Source organism: Platalea leucorodia (genome assembly GCF_965183815.1).
Source record: "Platalea leucorodia genome assembly, chromosome: 6".
Lineage (NCBI taxonomy): Eukaryota > Metazoa > Chordata > Aves > Pelecaniformes > Threskiornithidae > Platalea > Platalea leucorodia.
In genome coordinates, this window is record NC_138828.1 from 15189989 (window position 1) to 15205883 (window position 15895).

The 15895-nt window shown below is 39.3% G+C and overlaps 1 protein-coding gene across 13 annotated transcripts in view; it reads left to right on the top strand.

The window, feature by feature from the left end:
* The window catches only part of USP38 (ubiquitin specific peptidase 38), a 43533-nt gene that overhangs the window by 20587 nt on the left and 7051 nt on the right, over nucleotides 1-15895 (top strand). For 3 of the 13 annotated variants that reach the window (XR_014228574.1, XM_082315814.1, XM_082315815.1), the window contains exons 10-11: nucleotides 1158-1284; nucleotides 15782-15849. The exons of 1 other annotated variant lie outside the window; for it this stretch is intronic. Coding sequence is in view for 6 of the 12 variants with exons in the window: in XM_082315814.1 (XP_082171940.1) it covers nucleotides 1158-1284; nucleotides 15782-15849 (195 nt within the window). In the remaining 6 variants the exon portion in view is untranslated. Of the gene's footprint in view, nucleotides 1-1157; nucleotides 4117-7171; nucleotides 11431-15781; nucleotides 15850-15895 lie in introns of those variants that run through there. 9 more of the 13 variants (XR_014228577.1, XR_014228578.1, XR_014228579.1 and 6 more) reach the window with 6 other exon arrangements.

The window sequence follows — 15895 nt, forward strand, 5'->3', positions numbered from 1 at the left end:
AAGTTTAGTGCTTTCGTGGTAGTATAATACCAACAGTCTTCCAGGTTCTTGGCTTTGTTCCTTGCTTCCACCGGGAGGTGAAAGAGAAAAGGAACAATTCAAGGTGACCCATGTAATTATTAAAACCCTGTTAAAATTTCCTCCCATTGCCTTTAGGTAGGTGTGTAGTGACGAAGTGTCATATGAAGGAGGCTATCAGTATGAGCCTTAGCACCTGAGTACTTTTGCTTTGTTTCCGAAAGAAATAAACCTTGTACAGGTCTGCTTTTTTCTTGTCAATCTTCCAGAGCCCAACACCTGCCTTCCCTCCCTCAATTTTTGAAGCTCTTAGCCAGTTTGAGAAAGGGATACTAAAGACAAATTACTGCAAGGTTTGTGAAACTAGTTGGCCAGAGACAAAATAGTGTATGATACCTCTAGTGAGAGAAAAGCCTGTGCTTACCCCCTTCTTAGATGTCTTAAGAAGCCACAGGGGCATTCAGCTGAAAAAGCAGCTGACAGGAGGCTGTGCTTTCTTGTTCCTACTGCTTGGGCAGGTATTTTTTCCAGCAGCTGACTCTGATTTTATGGAGTGCTTGAGAGATCCTGAGAATTACTAATGTTAAAACAGAGTTAGCATAGCAATAACACTAGAAAGTTAAAAAACGGTACTGAATGGAAACTAAATAGCTTGTCCATTTTTTTGCCTTTTATCTGAGCACGTTGTTACTCTATGCAGTTGATTGAGTGGAATAAAAAAGTGTTCTTTGAATAATTAACATTGATTTAATGGTCTTACCTTTCTACTTGGCAACCAAGAACAAGGGCATCTTAAAATTACTAGGATGAAAATTCATGTGAAACATGTATCAAACTAATGTTTTCTTAGCTTTTGATCAGTAGTCTAATTCTTTAGTAACATTCCACATTGCTATAAAATATGATTTTAACATAAATGGATTTAATTCTGATTCACATACACTTACCGATGTTTAACAAAATTGTACATCTTGGATTGGCTGTGGATGTTCAACTTGAAGTTCAACAAAGCCAGTCAGACTTAGGAGTCCAGAAGTTAGTGATGTTGCTTTAAAAGCTGTTTCAAAATTTATTAGAAATAAGCTCCTTCAAGGATGTAGGGTTGGGTTTTTTAAATTGTCTTTATTCTCTTATTTCAGGAGCAAGAGCTTAGTGCTCGAACACAAGCACTTCAAGCTGCCACAGCCTCGTGCTCTTTCCGACCCAATGGATTTGATGACAACGACCCCCCAGGAAGTTGTGGACCCACAGGTGGAGGAGGAGGGGGTGGGTTCAGTACTGTTGGTAGATTAGTCTTTTGACTATGAAGACAACCTGGAATACACTGGTTCCAAAGCAGCCCAGTACTGCTGAGGACAACTAAAATATTGAACTTTGTCAGATATTGTACCAAGTTTTGAGACTTGATCCTTGTTCAAAAGCAAATGTTGGGGTGTTTTTGGTTATGTTTTATTTGAAATAAATAAGTGCATAATGGAAAAAAAAACTACCTCTTAAAAATTCAGTTGCTTTTATAGTAAGATATGCTTGCCCAAAAGACAGAAAATGGAGATTTTTAAGTAGTTGCTAATGACACTGCATTAAACCGAACAAACGCGCTTACATCAGTTTCTATTGTCCTCATCCACTGAATGAAGAAAGTTCATTTTTTTACTCTCACCGTATTGCTGTATGTGGAAATCCTTTCAGATGGGCTAAACTGCATACGTAGTCTCTCACCCCCATCTTATTTTGAAATCCAGTACCTTTATGGATTTCCAGAGATGATGCAATTTGTAATGAAGGCAATAACTTAAATGTGACGTGATACAGACTTTCCAGATTAAAAATTATTCAATATATTTCCAGTGTAAATGTAAAGAAGAAAAAATAATTTATAAATATTTGCTAAGTTGTTTTCCAAAAAAGTGCATGTTCTGTAGGAACAATGTTTTTAAATAGAAATTGTTAACTTTGTAGCATTTCTAATTGTTTTGAGGATTTTAAAATTATTTCAGGGGATATATCTGCTGTGTATTGGAAAAGAAGAGATTCTGTATGTGCCTTGAAGTACTGTAACTTAAAACAAACTTTCTGAGGCTGCAGAAACGGGGAAAAATGTGTTAGTAGTCAATTATTTTTTTTGTCAGTATTAGAAATCAATACATTTATAGAAAGCTATTAGGTTTCCAGAAGTAAAAATCTGGTAGTTTGAAATGCAGTAAGTGTGCCCATTATTTTTTTGATTAAAAAAATAAATGCCTAGTGATCTATAACTTTCATGGCCTGCATTGCTAAGAAAAAGCTGGTCATAAATACTGAGCTATGTTTGTGAAATCACAGAGAGGCTACATGTATTGATCCTTGCTGAGGATCTATGCTTCTAAGAGTCCTTTGAAGTTTTGCCTTCTGATTTTGCTTGTAGTGAGAAATTTCTGGTGAGTTCAGGTTTTAACTGTCTGCAGATGACCAATATGGTGCTGTCTGTGGAGCAGTGTTTGCTTGCTTGTTAGGCCAGCAGAGGTTGAGGATCCACTCTTTTAGTCTTGGCAGAAATAGCAACTTTGGTTTTGATGTGCAATGAGGATAACAGAAGTAAAGGAGTTATACTCCTTGAATATGGTGATTAATTCTTAACTTGAATAATCTTAGAGTGAAGTGTAAATTTATTTAAAGTATTTTTGCAAAATTCTGCACTGTTTTACTGTGTTTTTATATTCTACTAGGTGACAAAGTGCATCCTTAAAAAGCATGCAAACCTGGCAGGTGTTAGCTTAACTGTACAAAATAAAAAAAATTTCTTAGAAAATGCCTTTAAAAAGCATAAAGTAAGTTGAGAACATTAAACCTTGTTCATAGGATATCAAATACACGGAGTTTAGTCTGAAAGGTAACTTAGCTTGCAAGCTATTTTTATATTATCACTAAAACTATGCTATTTGCTCTGCTATAGGTTCATATTTTACTGCTCAAGAAAGCTAGAGCAGCTCACTTTGATTTTTTTAATAGTTTCCAAGCTTTGTTTTGACCGTTTGTAGTACCTCGGCTTTGGCCTACGCTTTCTTTGCAATCTCAGTTGTAGGTCTCTGAAGCAGGGGTTCGGCTGTGGAAATGTGGAATATTATGAGACTAGTGCGAGGAACGTTCTCGTTTTGTTGTGCTTGGACGAGGTTTTCTTGAAAGCTCACTTTGCCTTGAAATTCTGTAACTTTCAGTCTGAGAGGGTTTATTGTTTCCTTTTAGCCTTCTCTGCCAGTTAGCTCTGGTTTTAAAATGTTTTGTATGACAGGTTAATTTGTCTTTTCTCTCCCAAATTATGAGGACACACTAAAAAGCTGTCTACAGTTTGCATTACAATGGGAGTATTTTGTCTCTCTGTATCAATTTACTGCTCATTTTAAAACACTAGTAAGTAAAGCAGGGGCAAGTGTTTTTACTCTATATGAAATCATAATTTTGTAAAGGTCAGTTTTGGTTTTATGTTCTCACAGTAAAAATACAAATTATGTAGCCTACCTAAAAATAATGTGCAGTATGAGTTTTGTATACCTATTGTATTATATTTATTTCATGAGCTCTTAGAAGGCTTTCTACACCCTTGTTTGGCTGTTCTAAATTAGGTGTTAAATATGGAAATTTTATATGTGAGTAATGCCAGTAGGGTTGGATCTCCTTAGGTATAAAATGATGGTATGTCTCAAACTGAAAAGAACCTCTTTCCCTCCCCTTGTTGACTTCTGTGGACGCAGTTACTTTGGGTTTTACAAATAGATTTTGAAATTCAGAATACCTATTTGCTAGTCTGCTTGCTGACCTGGCAACCATCATAGGCCAATTCATACCTAACTTGGAAGGTTTTAATAAAACTACTGAAAGTGGAGAAATATTTGACACTCTAAAATGTACACCTTTTTTCATTGTTTACAGTAATGGTGTTGCATGCTCCTGTCTTCTGGACATAATATGAGAGAACAATGTACATATGGTACTTTGATTTCTGTTGCCTGTGAATGAATGCTGGATGGTTTGTTTATTGACCTTTTTGGCTCCATTCTTGATTTGTTTTCTATCTAAGTTGAATCGGGAGAAGGATACAAAATACATAATACTGTTTCTGAAGCTTAGTTTTTTTGTTGTTTCCTTTCATGAAGGATACACTGTTGCACCAAGCTCAAGCGTGGTATGTCTTTTAAAATCGTATTTCCTTTTACCAAGACAGATTGTGTTTTGGTCTTTGTTTTAATGGTCAATAGAGTTGTATTAACTTTCTTGCATACAATTAATTTTGTACAGTTTTTTCATGTGGAGCATTACAGTGGATTGCTGTGAATGTCACCCCTGTAACAAGTGATTATAACATCTACAAGCCCATTTATCCAGGATGAGGAGAGAAAAGGCTTCTTTGGATAGCTACAAAAATCACACCTTCTGGCTAGCTCTTTTTCCTTCCTTTTTTTTCCCCCGCCTTGTTCCCTACTTTGGAAAGTTAAATATTTTATCTTCTGTATGCTCTGGAAGTTTAATTTCATGGGTAAGCTTTTTTTATCTGTAGCAGTAAGATTGTTTATGGAGTCAGAATACTACTTTTTATTGTGCAAATGACAGGCGAAGGGCAGAAGCACTGTGAGCTAAAGGAGTGTTAGAACAAAAGTAAGTATACCCACTTGGTATAAACTTTCTGTAAATAAGATTTAGATTAGAAACAAAGTTCCTAATTACTAGAACTAATTCTGGAACAGCCTTCCAGGCAGAGACCTGCTTTGAAGGAAGTGCCAAGTATATCTGTGAAAGAAATTAAATGCAAAGTGGTGTCTGAATAGTAGGAAACTGGAGCTGATAAACCAGAGGTCCCTTCTAGCCCCTTCCTAGAGTTTTGCTCTTCTGTTGGACTTCCCATCTTGACGCATTGCTAGTCTTATTTTTAAGGCTCAAAGATTAAAGTGTAAATGAAAGGAATACTAAATTACACAATCACAACAACAAAGGTTGACTGCTCAGTTTTGGGTGGTGTTGGTCTCTGATTTAGGGGAGTGAGGCATAAAAATTATGAAGTGATGGAGAGTGGAAGCTAGGAAGAGTTGTGATCTAAAGAAGAGTGCTCAATTTCTAACACAAGGGCGATTCCCTGGTTAACCTACTATGGGATGTAATGGGTTGCAGCACTTGGTGTCCTCAGTAGGCTGTAATCAAATGTAAATTACTGAACTTTTTCAATGGGTGAGCAAATGATCTAAACAAGAGATCAGAATAGACAAATCTTAAACTTTCATGTTTCCTACAGCCAGTCATCATAGGTCTACCTTAATCTGAATTCATAGCTATGAGTAATATGCTCTTCAATCACAGAGGTGTCAGGTCAATTGTAACAGTTGAGAACTGAAAGTTGTGTGACGCTGTTTGGCTTGTGTACAGCACTGTGTTCTGCGTGGATTTAAGAACTAATGAGTATCCCTGTTTCAGCAAGTGGGTTAAAGAGACTTGGGCTGTGGGTCGAGCTCTGGCTGTGATCAGTATGCTGGCTGTGATGTGTAATGTAGCATTGGCTTACCACACATGCTTTTTATTTTTTTTAAATGCATACGCATTCCGCCCATTCACTGTGAGTCTTGCTTTTGCTTGAATGAAAGTATCCAGATCAAAGGGAAAACAAACAAAAACACCCAGAGTGAAGCAGAGATGAATGTTTTTAAATACAGTATGCTGCTTTCTTATTTAAAACAGAAGTTGTTTTTTTTTTATGTCTGCTGGATTCTAGGCAGGTATGTGGATTCAGGATACGCATTTCTTGTTCCTTTTTTCCAGTGTGGGTAATATTTTTAGGAATCAGTTGTAAAAGTGCTGGAATAGACATGTCAAAATGCACAACCTGCCACTGCTGCTTTGGTAAACAGCATGCTACCACATGTGCTGAAATGCTGGGATACTTGCTGGCTGGCTTCCCCAGACACTAACTGGGAAGAGCAGCTGCTGCCTGTGAACTGTGCCTTGCTGGGTGGCCATGTGGGACCTTCACCATCATCTGCATCTGTGGGTGGCCACAGGCAGCCACCCTGGGGTGCTGCCTCAGCATGCATCTCTGCAGTGGGGGCTGCAAGAGAAGTCTGAGGTGTAACAGCCAGCCCCACTGTTCAGGTGCTAGCTCAAGTGGGGCACAGTCCCCAGCCCCCTCAGCGACACCTCCAGGCCCAGAACGGGTGATTTGGGGACCCCTTGCAGTGCTGACCAAGACTGGCACCTGTGGCAAGTAGCACGCAGGGGTCGGATGGTTGCCCATGGAGTCAGTGTGTGGGAAGGAGAGGCAGGGGGGCAGTGATGGAGAAGTGCTGGTGCAAGACTAAAATGAGACTACCGAACTGCAAAAAGGAAAGGATGGCTCTGATCTGATTGAGAAGTTGCGTGTGTTTTAATGACAATTTCACATGTATCTGCTATAAAGTTGTAACTTTAGTGTAATTCCATGGAAGGATACTCTGTCAACAATGTGTTGTTATACAAGCCTAATCCTTCTAAAATTTCCATTATATCAGCATGCTTGGGGGGGGGGGGGAACTCTTAATAGGCATATTGAAAATATGCTGCTGAGGAGGGTATTTCAGATTGACAGGAAAAAATTAATTCAGCAACAGGATATGTGATTGGGCTAGCAGCTGTAGTATCACACAGCATCCTCGAGGCCAGTGGTCTCCGAACTTTTTTGATTGCATGCCCTATCAGTAAAAACTTCAAGTGCGCACCCAATATATGTATATTTATTTATAAATTATATATGTACTACTGTCCTAATATATTATGTACATACACAAGAGTAGAAAATGAAAAGGTATGAGATAAAGATGAAATAAACACTATTTTTAAATTATTTAAAACTTTGTTTATTAATGGTATAAAAAATACTTTCTTCTTGCACCCGAATGGATTGTCTTGCACACCCCCTGGGGTGCACGCACCTCACTCTGGAAACCACTTCTCTGGGCTATAGTCTTGAAAAGAGTTTTAACTTCATGGAAACAGGTATCAAAATTGATCTGTTCATAATAATGGTTTCTTTTAGTCAGTGAATATACATGTCATGACTTTATGCTGCATGACCATGTTTTGGATCTGTGTTTATTCTGAGTTCTTTAAAAATTTGATGGAAGGGCTGTGAACTGTTTCACTGTTTGTTTTCCTACAGTGTGCATTAAATGACAAAAAAAGAGGTGTCAGCCTTAAGTGGTTTGCAGAGATGCAAAGCCATTCCAGTTCTGAGGGGAGGGCATATCCCTTGCCAAATGCAGGAATGTGTTAGTACTTGGCTTTAAAGGTTAGTACCATTTCTCAACTGACTCACCCTTTCTCAACTATTCTCCAAAGAATTACAATATTTAGTGCTCAACTCCTTAAAAGAAAGTTATTTAATTTTCCTGCTGTATCTTTCATGGTGTTTGTTCTACTGAACTACAGTTGAAATAATCTTTGTAGTATGCCTGTTCTTAAATCTTGCTCTTGTAAACTGGCATAAATGTTTAATAGTATTTCATACCAGTTTTTAAAAATGGATGGGGCAAATGAGTGTTTTACTGTACACGTGTTGGGCTGCATAAAGAAGTTAAAGTATATATTTTTAAATGCCTCAGAAGGTGTCTGACAGTAGCTAAGTTTTTATGTGTTTCGCTTGAGTTGAAAGATAGATGTTTGAGTAAAATAAACAGTGGTGGGGGGGTTTTTTTGAATTGTAAATTATATCTGTAAATCTCAGCTTGAAGGCTCTCACACAAAAACATGGCAAAGTCAGAGCAGAGAACTTCAATGGGCCACCTAGATCCGGAGAACCACGTGTAGGCAGTAGCTGAATTTCATCTGTATTTCAGTTGCAGTGATAGGATAATGGTTCATTTGAGTTGTCTTCTCGATTGGTGTTACTTAAATCTTGAAAGAAGATGAAATGACTTTCAACTTCTTGAGTTAATAAAGAATATCACCATTGGTTAAAATGCAGCATTTCTCAATGAACATGGAAGTTATGGCACATAAACATTCAGGCCTCCAGTAAGTAAAGACAGGGTTCTGTAAGGCTGTTTTCAACTCTTGTGTTTCTCCTCAAGTTTCCCCAGACTACAAGTTGAAAGGAGGTTTTTGGGTTTGATTGTTTTTCTTGACTCCAAGAATACCTAGGAAACTCAAAACAATTAACAGGCCAGTTAATAATCTGTAAATTACTCCTGGGTGGTGAATTGTGTGAGAGGGAAGGGAAAGGTTTGGGTTGCCCTTAGAATGTGTAGTTTGAAGTTGAGTCTCCTCTAGTTGGCTGCCCACACCTCCCTCTGGCATTAGAAACAGAGGCCTTTATGTGGTCTCAGGGTTAAGCTTGGTACTGCCTGTGAGGATAAAATCGTGGGAACTTCCCCTTCATCCAAGACCTATTCAGGCTAATTGAAGAATTATTCTTGACCTGAGCTGTTTCAGTGTTGCTGTGATTAAGTAACTTGAACCTGCTGACTGCCAAGGTAAAGGACAGATCAAGCTTTAACATAATAAAGGACCTAATCATTTTTTTTTTTTAAATAAATGCTTTGGCTCCAGTAGGAGCTGCTAGTTCTCTGCTGTGCTTTAAAACCCCAGGGCTGCAAGAGGTGTTTCCTACTGATGAGACCACGAAAACATCAGCTTTGCAGAATTCACTGGGGAAGGGAATTGGCTGCAGTATAAACAACCAACTAGGTGGATGATTTCATCATTTGGGTTTGTCTGCTGTATTTTGCATTTGGGGATTGATGTGAATGAAGACATGTGTGAGGATAATAAGCAATATGAATCTGAGGATGTGGAATAGAAAGCAAACAGGCCTCAAGTAGTTAATTTCTTAAAAGCAGTTACTAACATTTCTGCGGAAGAAGGATCGGTTCCTGGAATGGGATTCTAGGTAGTGTCTGTGTGATCTTGCATGGCAGCCTACAAGAGTACTGCTGCTCCCATGCTTTCACAGGGTGTGTTCAGGTGGAAGGCATGTATGGAAAGACTAAAATGTTATTAGTACACTAGGCCTGAAATGCACCCTCTGTTCATGGACCACAGACTTAAGCGGGCTCATAGATGAAGAACATTTCCTTTCATCGCAGGTATGGAGGAGCAGAGTATTTCTTTCTGAAATTTCTCATTTTCCTGGGAGCAAACCTAATAAGGAGTTTGGAGATGGTGGTCAATATTTCTTCTCCAGTTGGGAATGCGTAGCGTAAGCTACAAGTTGGGAGAAACTTCAAGTAAGTTTGTAAGTGCTCATTTGACAAGGCTGTTTTTAAAGTCGAAGTGAGCTCATCTCCATTTTACTGGGTTCCCTTTGGTGCTAAGGATGTGCTGAGTGGGAGAGACCAGGATGAGCTGTAGAGTAGCAGCTCTTTTCACATTCCCCAGTTCCCATTCTGGGAATGGGCATGAATGCTCAGCTTTGGAGAGGATTCAATGAAAACAACCAGAGGATTTTAAAAAAGGGGAGGGAGAAGCTGGAAAGAAATGCAAGCAAGAACTTCAGAGTGTGTGGGTATGCAAAGCTGTGGATTTCCTACTCTTTTTGAGACCAAAGAGAAGATGTTTAAGCAAAACCTTACCAACTTCACATGTATACATAAAGAAAAACCTTGTGGGAAAAAGTATAGCAATCATTTGGTTGCTGTAATTGTGACCTATTTGCATTTTAATTATTATTTTAGCTAAACTAATGCCCAGCCTCCTATCCCTCTGCATTGTATTCAAGCAAATTTTTTGGACAAAAGTAAATATTTTGGGTTTTGTCTTTTTCACTTGATCTCCTTTGGAAATAGCTATTTAATTTTTTCCAAATAGTTCATCTGCCTGAATATTCTCCCCACTTTTTTAAAGGATAATGCACTCATATATAAAAAGGTGTGGGTGGGTGTGTATAATAAGAATTAGTTCAATCTGTGATAAGTATTTTAAGTTGCAGATAGCCTCATCCCTGAAACCTCCTTAACCCCGAATTTTTTAGGATCCGTGTTCTCCTTTACATCACTGGGACCCAGCAAGATTATTCTCTTTACTCCCCTCCTACTTTAAGTGACTTCATGAAAAAATGAGGGGATGCAGCCAGAGACTCACTGGGTAAGAGAAACTGCCGTATCGCTAAGCGGGGAAAATTGTCGTTTGGACAGCTTTCGCAGCAGCTCCGTGTTTAGTAGTGGTTTTCACCAGTTTTGCCCTGTCCATCTGGGAACTCTTTCTTTTATCTTATTCTCCCCTAAACAAATTCAGTGGAATAAATTATCATGGTACTTATGTTTCCTGCTACGGCTTCATCAGTGTTGTGGTGTTTTCCCTCTTCACATCTACTCTCCCCCCTCCTCATGTCCCTTGCAGCTGCCTTGTCAACTCTGATGCTAACCTTTCCAGGACACAGACTGTATCTTCTACACTGCCTGCATGTCAGTACAGGGCTGTAAGTAATAGCATTTCTTTCTTGGTTAGCTTTTAAATGCTACTGTGATAAACTTAATTCCTAAATGTGTCAAACATAGGATAACAAAAATGCAATTAAAAAACTTAAAATGAACTATTGCATGTACCTAACCTGACATGACTTTCTGTAAAGCCCCTGTTTTGCATGTAAAAATTCAGGCAAGTAGCAGTTACAGTAAAAAGAGTTTTGTTTCTTTAACCCTGCTAAGAAATCTGTATGCCCACCAGTAGAAGGAAATAGCATAGTGGTAGGTATGCTTCAGGTATTTGTAGGGAATTGCATTATTAAGAGGTTCTCACAAAGGCCAATCACTACTCATTTTTATGCAAAGGCTTGTGGTTGCAGGTGCTTGAACCATCAACACTTCGATGCCAAATTAGGTGTTTCATGTTTGGCTCTGAATAACGCTGAACAACCATGGCAGCACCGCCATTCTGCTGGTGGTGGGGCTTAGTGATTCAGTGTTGGCTGGAGGGAATGGCAAATTATGGCTCTCTTCATTCAGATGGAGCCATAGGGCACTGGTGGTGATGGTGGGGGGTGACAGAAATACTGACTTAGTTTTCTTCACCTGGAAGTCACAGTGAACTAAGTGACGCTACTTAGTCTGACTGCCAAGTAGAAGCTTGCCCTGTATTTGCAGGGTATGAAAAATGATGAAGGAAATTGTTTTGTGACTTCCAAATGCATTACTACTTTTGAGGGCAGAGGAATTTCTGAAATTGAATTTTACAGTTGGTAGCTGTAAATTAATCTGTGCACATGGATATAGTATGTGAAGAATGGGAAGGAACATTTCTGATTAAAACTACCCTGGCTCAAGTATTCTTGTACAGTCTTGCCTGGTTTTTCTCTAATTGACCTCCTTCAGATATCAGAGTTGCAACTTCACCTGTGTTTTGTTTTCAAGGACTTCTGTACATCCTTTGCATCTCAACGTTAAGGTTTTTTAACTTGCTTTGAGTAGCATAAGCTCTTATAAATATAGTATGAGTATTATAATTTAAATACAAGTGGTTTTATGCTGCTTTGTTACTGAAGGCCCTGATGTGCTATATTAATTTTGGAGTAATTATGTGTTTATCCAGTAGAGAGCACTAATGACGCTGCTATCTTTTCGTTGACATTGCCATCAAATTACTCAGTGTTGTCTTATAATTCTGTGCTATGGAGCACTGGGCTGGGGTTGGGACTGGAGGTTTTTCCCTAAATCAGTGCATAGTTTAAGCTCTGCTATAAATAGTTTGGGGGGAAGACTGTAAAGCAGGAGCCTGCAGGAAACGCTAACGTTTGCCCACAGGTTGGAGTCGCAGCAACACTCCAGTCTCTCCTTTGCGTTGAATACCTGAGTGAAGGCCTTCAGTGTGGGAGTTGATCAGCATCCCTCTTTGAGCGGCTGGTGCCAGGACTGTCGGGATAAATGCCTGACTGCTGGTGCTACAAGTGTCTTAAAGGTCTCAGGGAAGTCAATGGTATAACCAAGGTGGTTCCTGCCTCTTTGCATGTAGGCAAAATCTTAGCAGCAGTGGCTAAAAAAGCATTTTTATTCATAATCTTTTAGTGTCTGCCTTTGCTTCAGAGCCAAGACAGCTAAGCTGGATGTGAGATAGTTTATTGAAGCTGAAATGCTAGAGTCCTCATGGATGATGTAGAATGAGTGAGAAAGACTAACTTGTCTTTGAGACATCGAATGGAGTTTGTGGCCAGCAGTTTAAAAATAGCAATCCCTTTACTCACTTTGTGAGAAAATTAGATGGAGCCAACGAGAAAATAAAAACAGACCCATAAAAAATGTTTCAAAATAACTTTGGGAGAGTATCTCAAATTTGTGTCCTGGGTAAAACATCTCTCACTATGCTGCCCAGCAGTCCAACTGCATTTGCTTGTAATAGCTCAGTGAACTGTTAACCTTTCTTCTGGAGCATGAAGATGCCTGTAGGAGAAAAAGGTGTTTTAATTCTTCCTTAGGGTTATAGAAGAATTTTAATAATGTAACCAGTGTAAATTAATCTTCCTAAATATACAGGCAATCTGAAACAATCACACTGAGAGAAGTGTGAGTTATAGTAATTCATCTCAGTCTTGGATGAATTTGAGAATAACTGTCTGGAAGCAATATCTTTATTACATTATTTGTAAAGACTTAAAGGAAAAAAAGCAACAGCCACACTATGAAGCTGAGCATGAACTTGTAGTATTGCCTCTAGGCTTGTTGTATTAGCTGATGTTTGAATTCGGTTTAGAAGACTGCAGTATTATCTCAGAAACCACTCCCAATTTTTATCCTTGCTACTTCTAATAGAAAAGATTCTATTCACCATGTGAGGAAAAAGATCTGAGCATGGGTAAGATAGTTTATTTAGATAAACACACTATGTGACTTGTAGCATTAAAAAATACCATCTTTCTATGTTTAAAAGTCAAATTGGAATGGAAAAATCTGCTTGTTTGGGGGAGAAGGTTCATCAGTTAGAAGAATGTTAGGTTTTTCTAAGTGAAAATGGGTACTTTTAAGAGGGCAGTCGTAGTTGTTGCTGGGAGATACATGGATTTTGTGTATTGGTTTTTGATAATATAAATGCAATTAATTCATGCAGCTATCACATCAGTTAATTCTTTTTTGCTTTTAATTGCATTTGCAATTGCTTCTAAAATCTACCATCTGGTAACAATCTGCATTAAAATACTGGCCTGCCTGAAATTAATGGGAGTTTTGCCATGGACTTCAGCAAGTCCAGGATTTCACTCTGCTCTTCATCTTGCGTGACTATTGCTATTCAGGGTGTGGCAAATATACTATATTCTGCATCCTGATTTATGTGAGCATTTGCTGAGCAGATGTTAGGGAGCTAAACTTGTCCATTTTAATCCATCTCTCCTATAGCAAGTGAAAAAGGCCAGATCGGTCTCAGGTGTGATTCTATTCACTTGGGATGCTTATAGGGATTATGGTTTCTGATGAGTCAGAAACATCATGCTGGATTTTAAAAATGCAGCTATGAACTAAAGAAGGATGTATTACTTATGCCATTGTGAGCGAGCTGACCAAGCCAACACCGCTCTATGCAAGTGGCTTAGGGAGGGGGTGAGCGGGGGCATGGCTAAAAGAGTAGGGGCCAGGCGGTATGTGCTGGGCTTCCAGTTCAGCCACTGACATGGTGCTCCTTCTCCGGATCATCACCTCTCCCTGCAGTGGGGTCACCACCTAGGCACCTGTGGTGAGGGAGAGTACCTTTATATGTATAAAGCACTTGAGTTCCCATTTCCCAGGATAAGCATTGGTCTAAAGATGTGAAAATAAGATTAGCCCTTACTGATTAGCTTAAAAGAAGAGTAAGAAGAAAAACTCCCTTGACAATCTCTTTTTTCAGTTGCTGAATACCTTGTGCACTTCATTAGTTCAGTAACCTTGTATGGGGGGGAGGGAGTTTGTCAAAAACCCAGTTTACAATGAAGATAAAATAAGAACGCATAACTGGCATATCTTAGCCAGAATCCACTGTGGGAGTCACTCCCACAGTTATGTCTGGTGCTCGCCAACTCCTACTGAGCCCGGTATTTTCCCATTGCATTGTTTTTACTGATAGCTTCCATTCAGTAATAACAGAAATCTTTGCAAGGGTGAAAGAGATTAACACTCTTTATAATTAAGTAAAGAAGTGTTAAGTGATTTCCACAGCCACTGAAGAATGTGTAGCCTATATGATAAAGTAATCTCATGATTTTATCTTTGTTCTTTACTGAAAACAGTAGGTAAGCATTTTATCCCATGTTCAAATATAGAATCTTTCCTGTTTTGAATCTCTTTTGGGGAGGAGCAGTAAATGGGGGAGGAAGGTTGCCAGAGATAATTACTAAAATGCCCAGCTCAGATACGTATAGTCACAAGATGAAGCTGTACAGGGTTTTGTGTTGCAAAACACGGAGTAAATTTTTTTGAGCAGTAATAGTAAGGAAATAAAGTAGTCATAACAGAATAAGATAATATCCTTTTTTTGTGTGTGTTCCCAAGGAAGACTAATATGTGATGAAAACTGTTTAAATATTATTCCTGTTTAACTGGGAACTCCTGATATAACAGCAGTGGGCAAAAGCTGAGTTTGATTTCTTGCTGGAAAAGAAGAGTGTGCTTGAGATAACGTGCCCGCTCTGTAACATCCCCCACTGCAGAGGGATGTTGTCAGCCTCCGGCATTCAGACCCTTTAGACCCCCACTGCTCTGTGAGTGCAGAAAAGCCACAATAATAAATGTTTCCATCTGCTTCTGGTTAGGAGTTTGCGTCTCATCCTATACTCCACAGTGATCCATGCACTTGAGACAGCCAGGCGTGATTGTTTCCATTAGCAAGAACCAAGATCACACCCTGAAAAGCCCCATCTGGTCCAAACCTGCTGTAGATTGCCTGCTGAGCAGCACAGGTCACTAAGATCATCACACTGATGTCCCATATGGTGACAAGGTCCTCTTCCCATACATTGGCTGTCTTGCTGTTCTGAGCCCGCTGTGGGATTAGCCCTGGCAGTCTGAGATGGTTGTCCTTTCGCGTGTATGGCTTTCTGCAGCAGGTGTGTTTCACTGTGGCCACAGACCTGCGCACTAAATGCGGAAGATTTGCACATAGGAGCCAGAATTTATGTGTGAGTTGGGCCTTGGCTTTGGAGCTGTGTGTCAAAAGAGGTACAAGAATGACCACAGGCCCTGAACTTTTGGCATGAAGTGTTCCTCTGGTGAGCTTTCCTTGGTTGCCCGGCTTCTGTTTCCCTCCCCTCCAGCCCAGTCATCCAAGTCAGGTAATTTACGCCTACCTACTGGAAGGAAGGAAGGAGAGGTGATTGATGGTGGTGTTTTTAGCTCTTGCAAGGTGCTCGGAGGCTGCAGCGGTGGCTGCCAAGTGAGAACCTAAGCCTATAAACACCTGCAGATCTGGGTCATGCCTCAACCATTTGTGAATTTTCTGGGAAGATTAAACATGTGGGAATACAGCTTCATACTACATCATCTCATTCCTGAGTCTACTTAATATTTGATTAATGCAGAGATAGGAGGTTGGTGAATGTTGGGCTGAAATATGCAGTTTACATAGAAAGTTGTTTGATTTTGGGGGGAGTGCCTCATGAGCTCTTTGTAAACTTTGCAGAGCAGGGACCATGTGTACGGCAGTGTCTGGCCAATACAGCTTTATGCATAGTTTTTAGATCTTAGTTTTCTGTGCATAAAATCGTGTTATTGGTGAAATTAGTACTAAATAGTAGTTCATAGCCTTATGGAAATTGTTATATTTTTGTTGAAACTACTGTGTTGGTTTTGTTTCTTCTTTTTTTTTTTTTAAACAGAAGAAGCCACTCAGACTAGCATGCCAGTACTTGTATTAAGATCTCTGAATTCCACAGTGTATCTTTTGGTATGTTCCTCAGTCTTCCTTCTCTTCCAAATGATCTCTAAGAGTC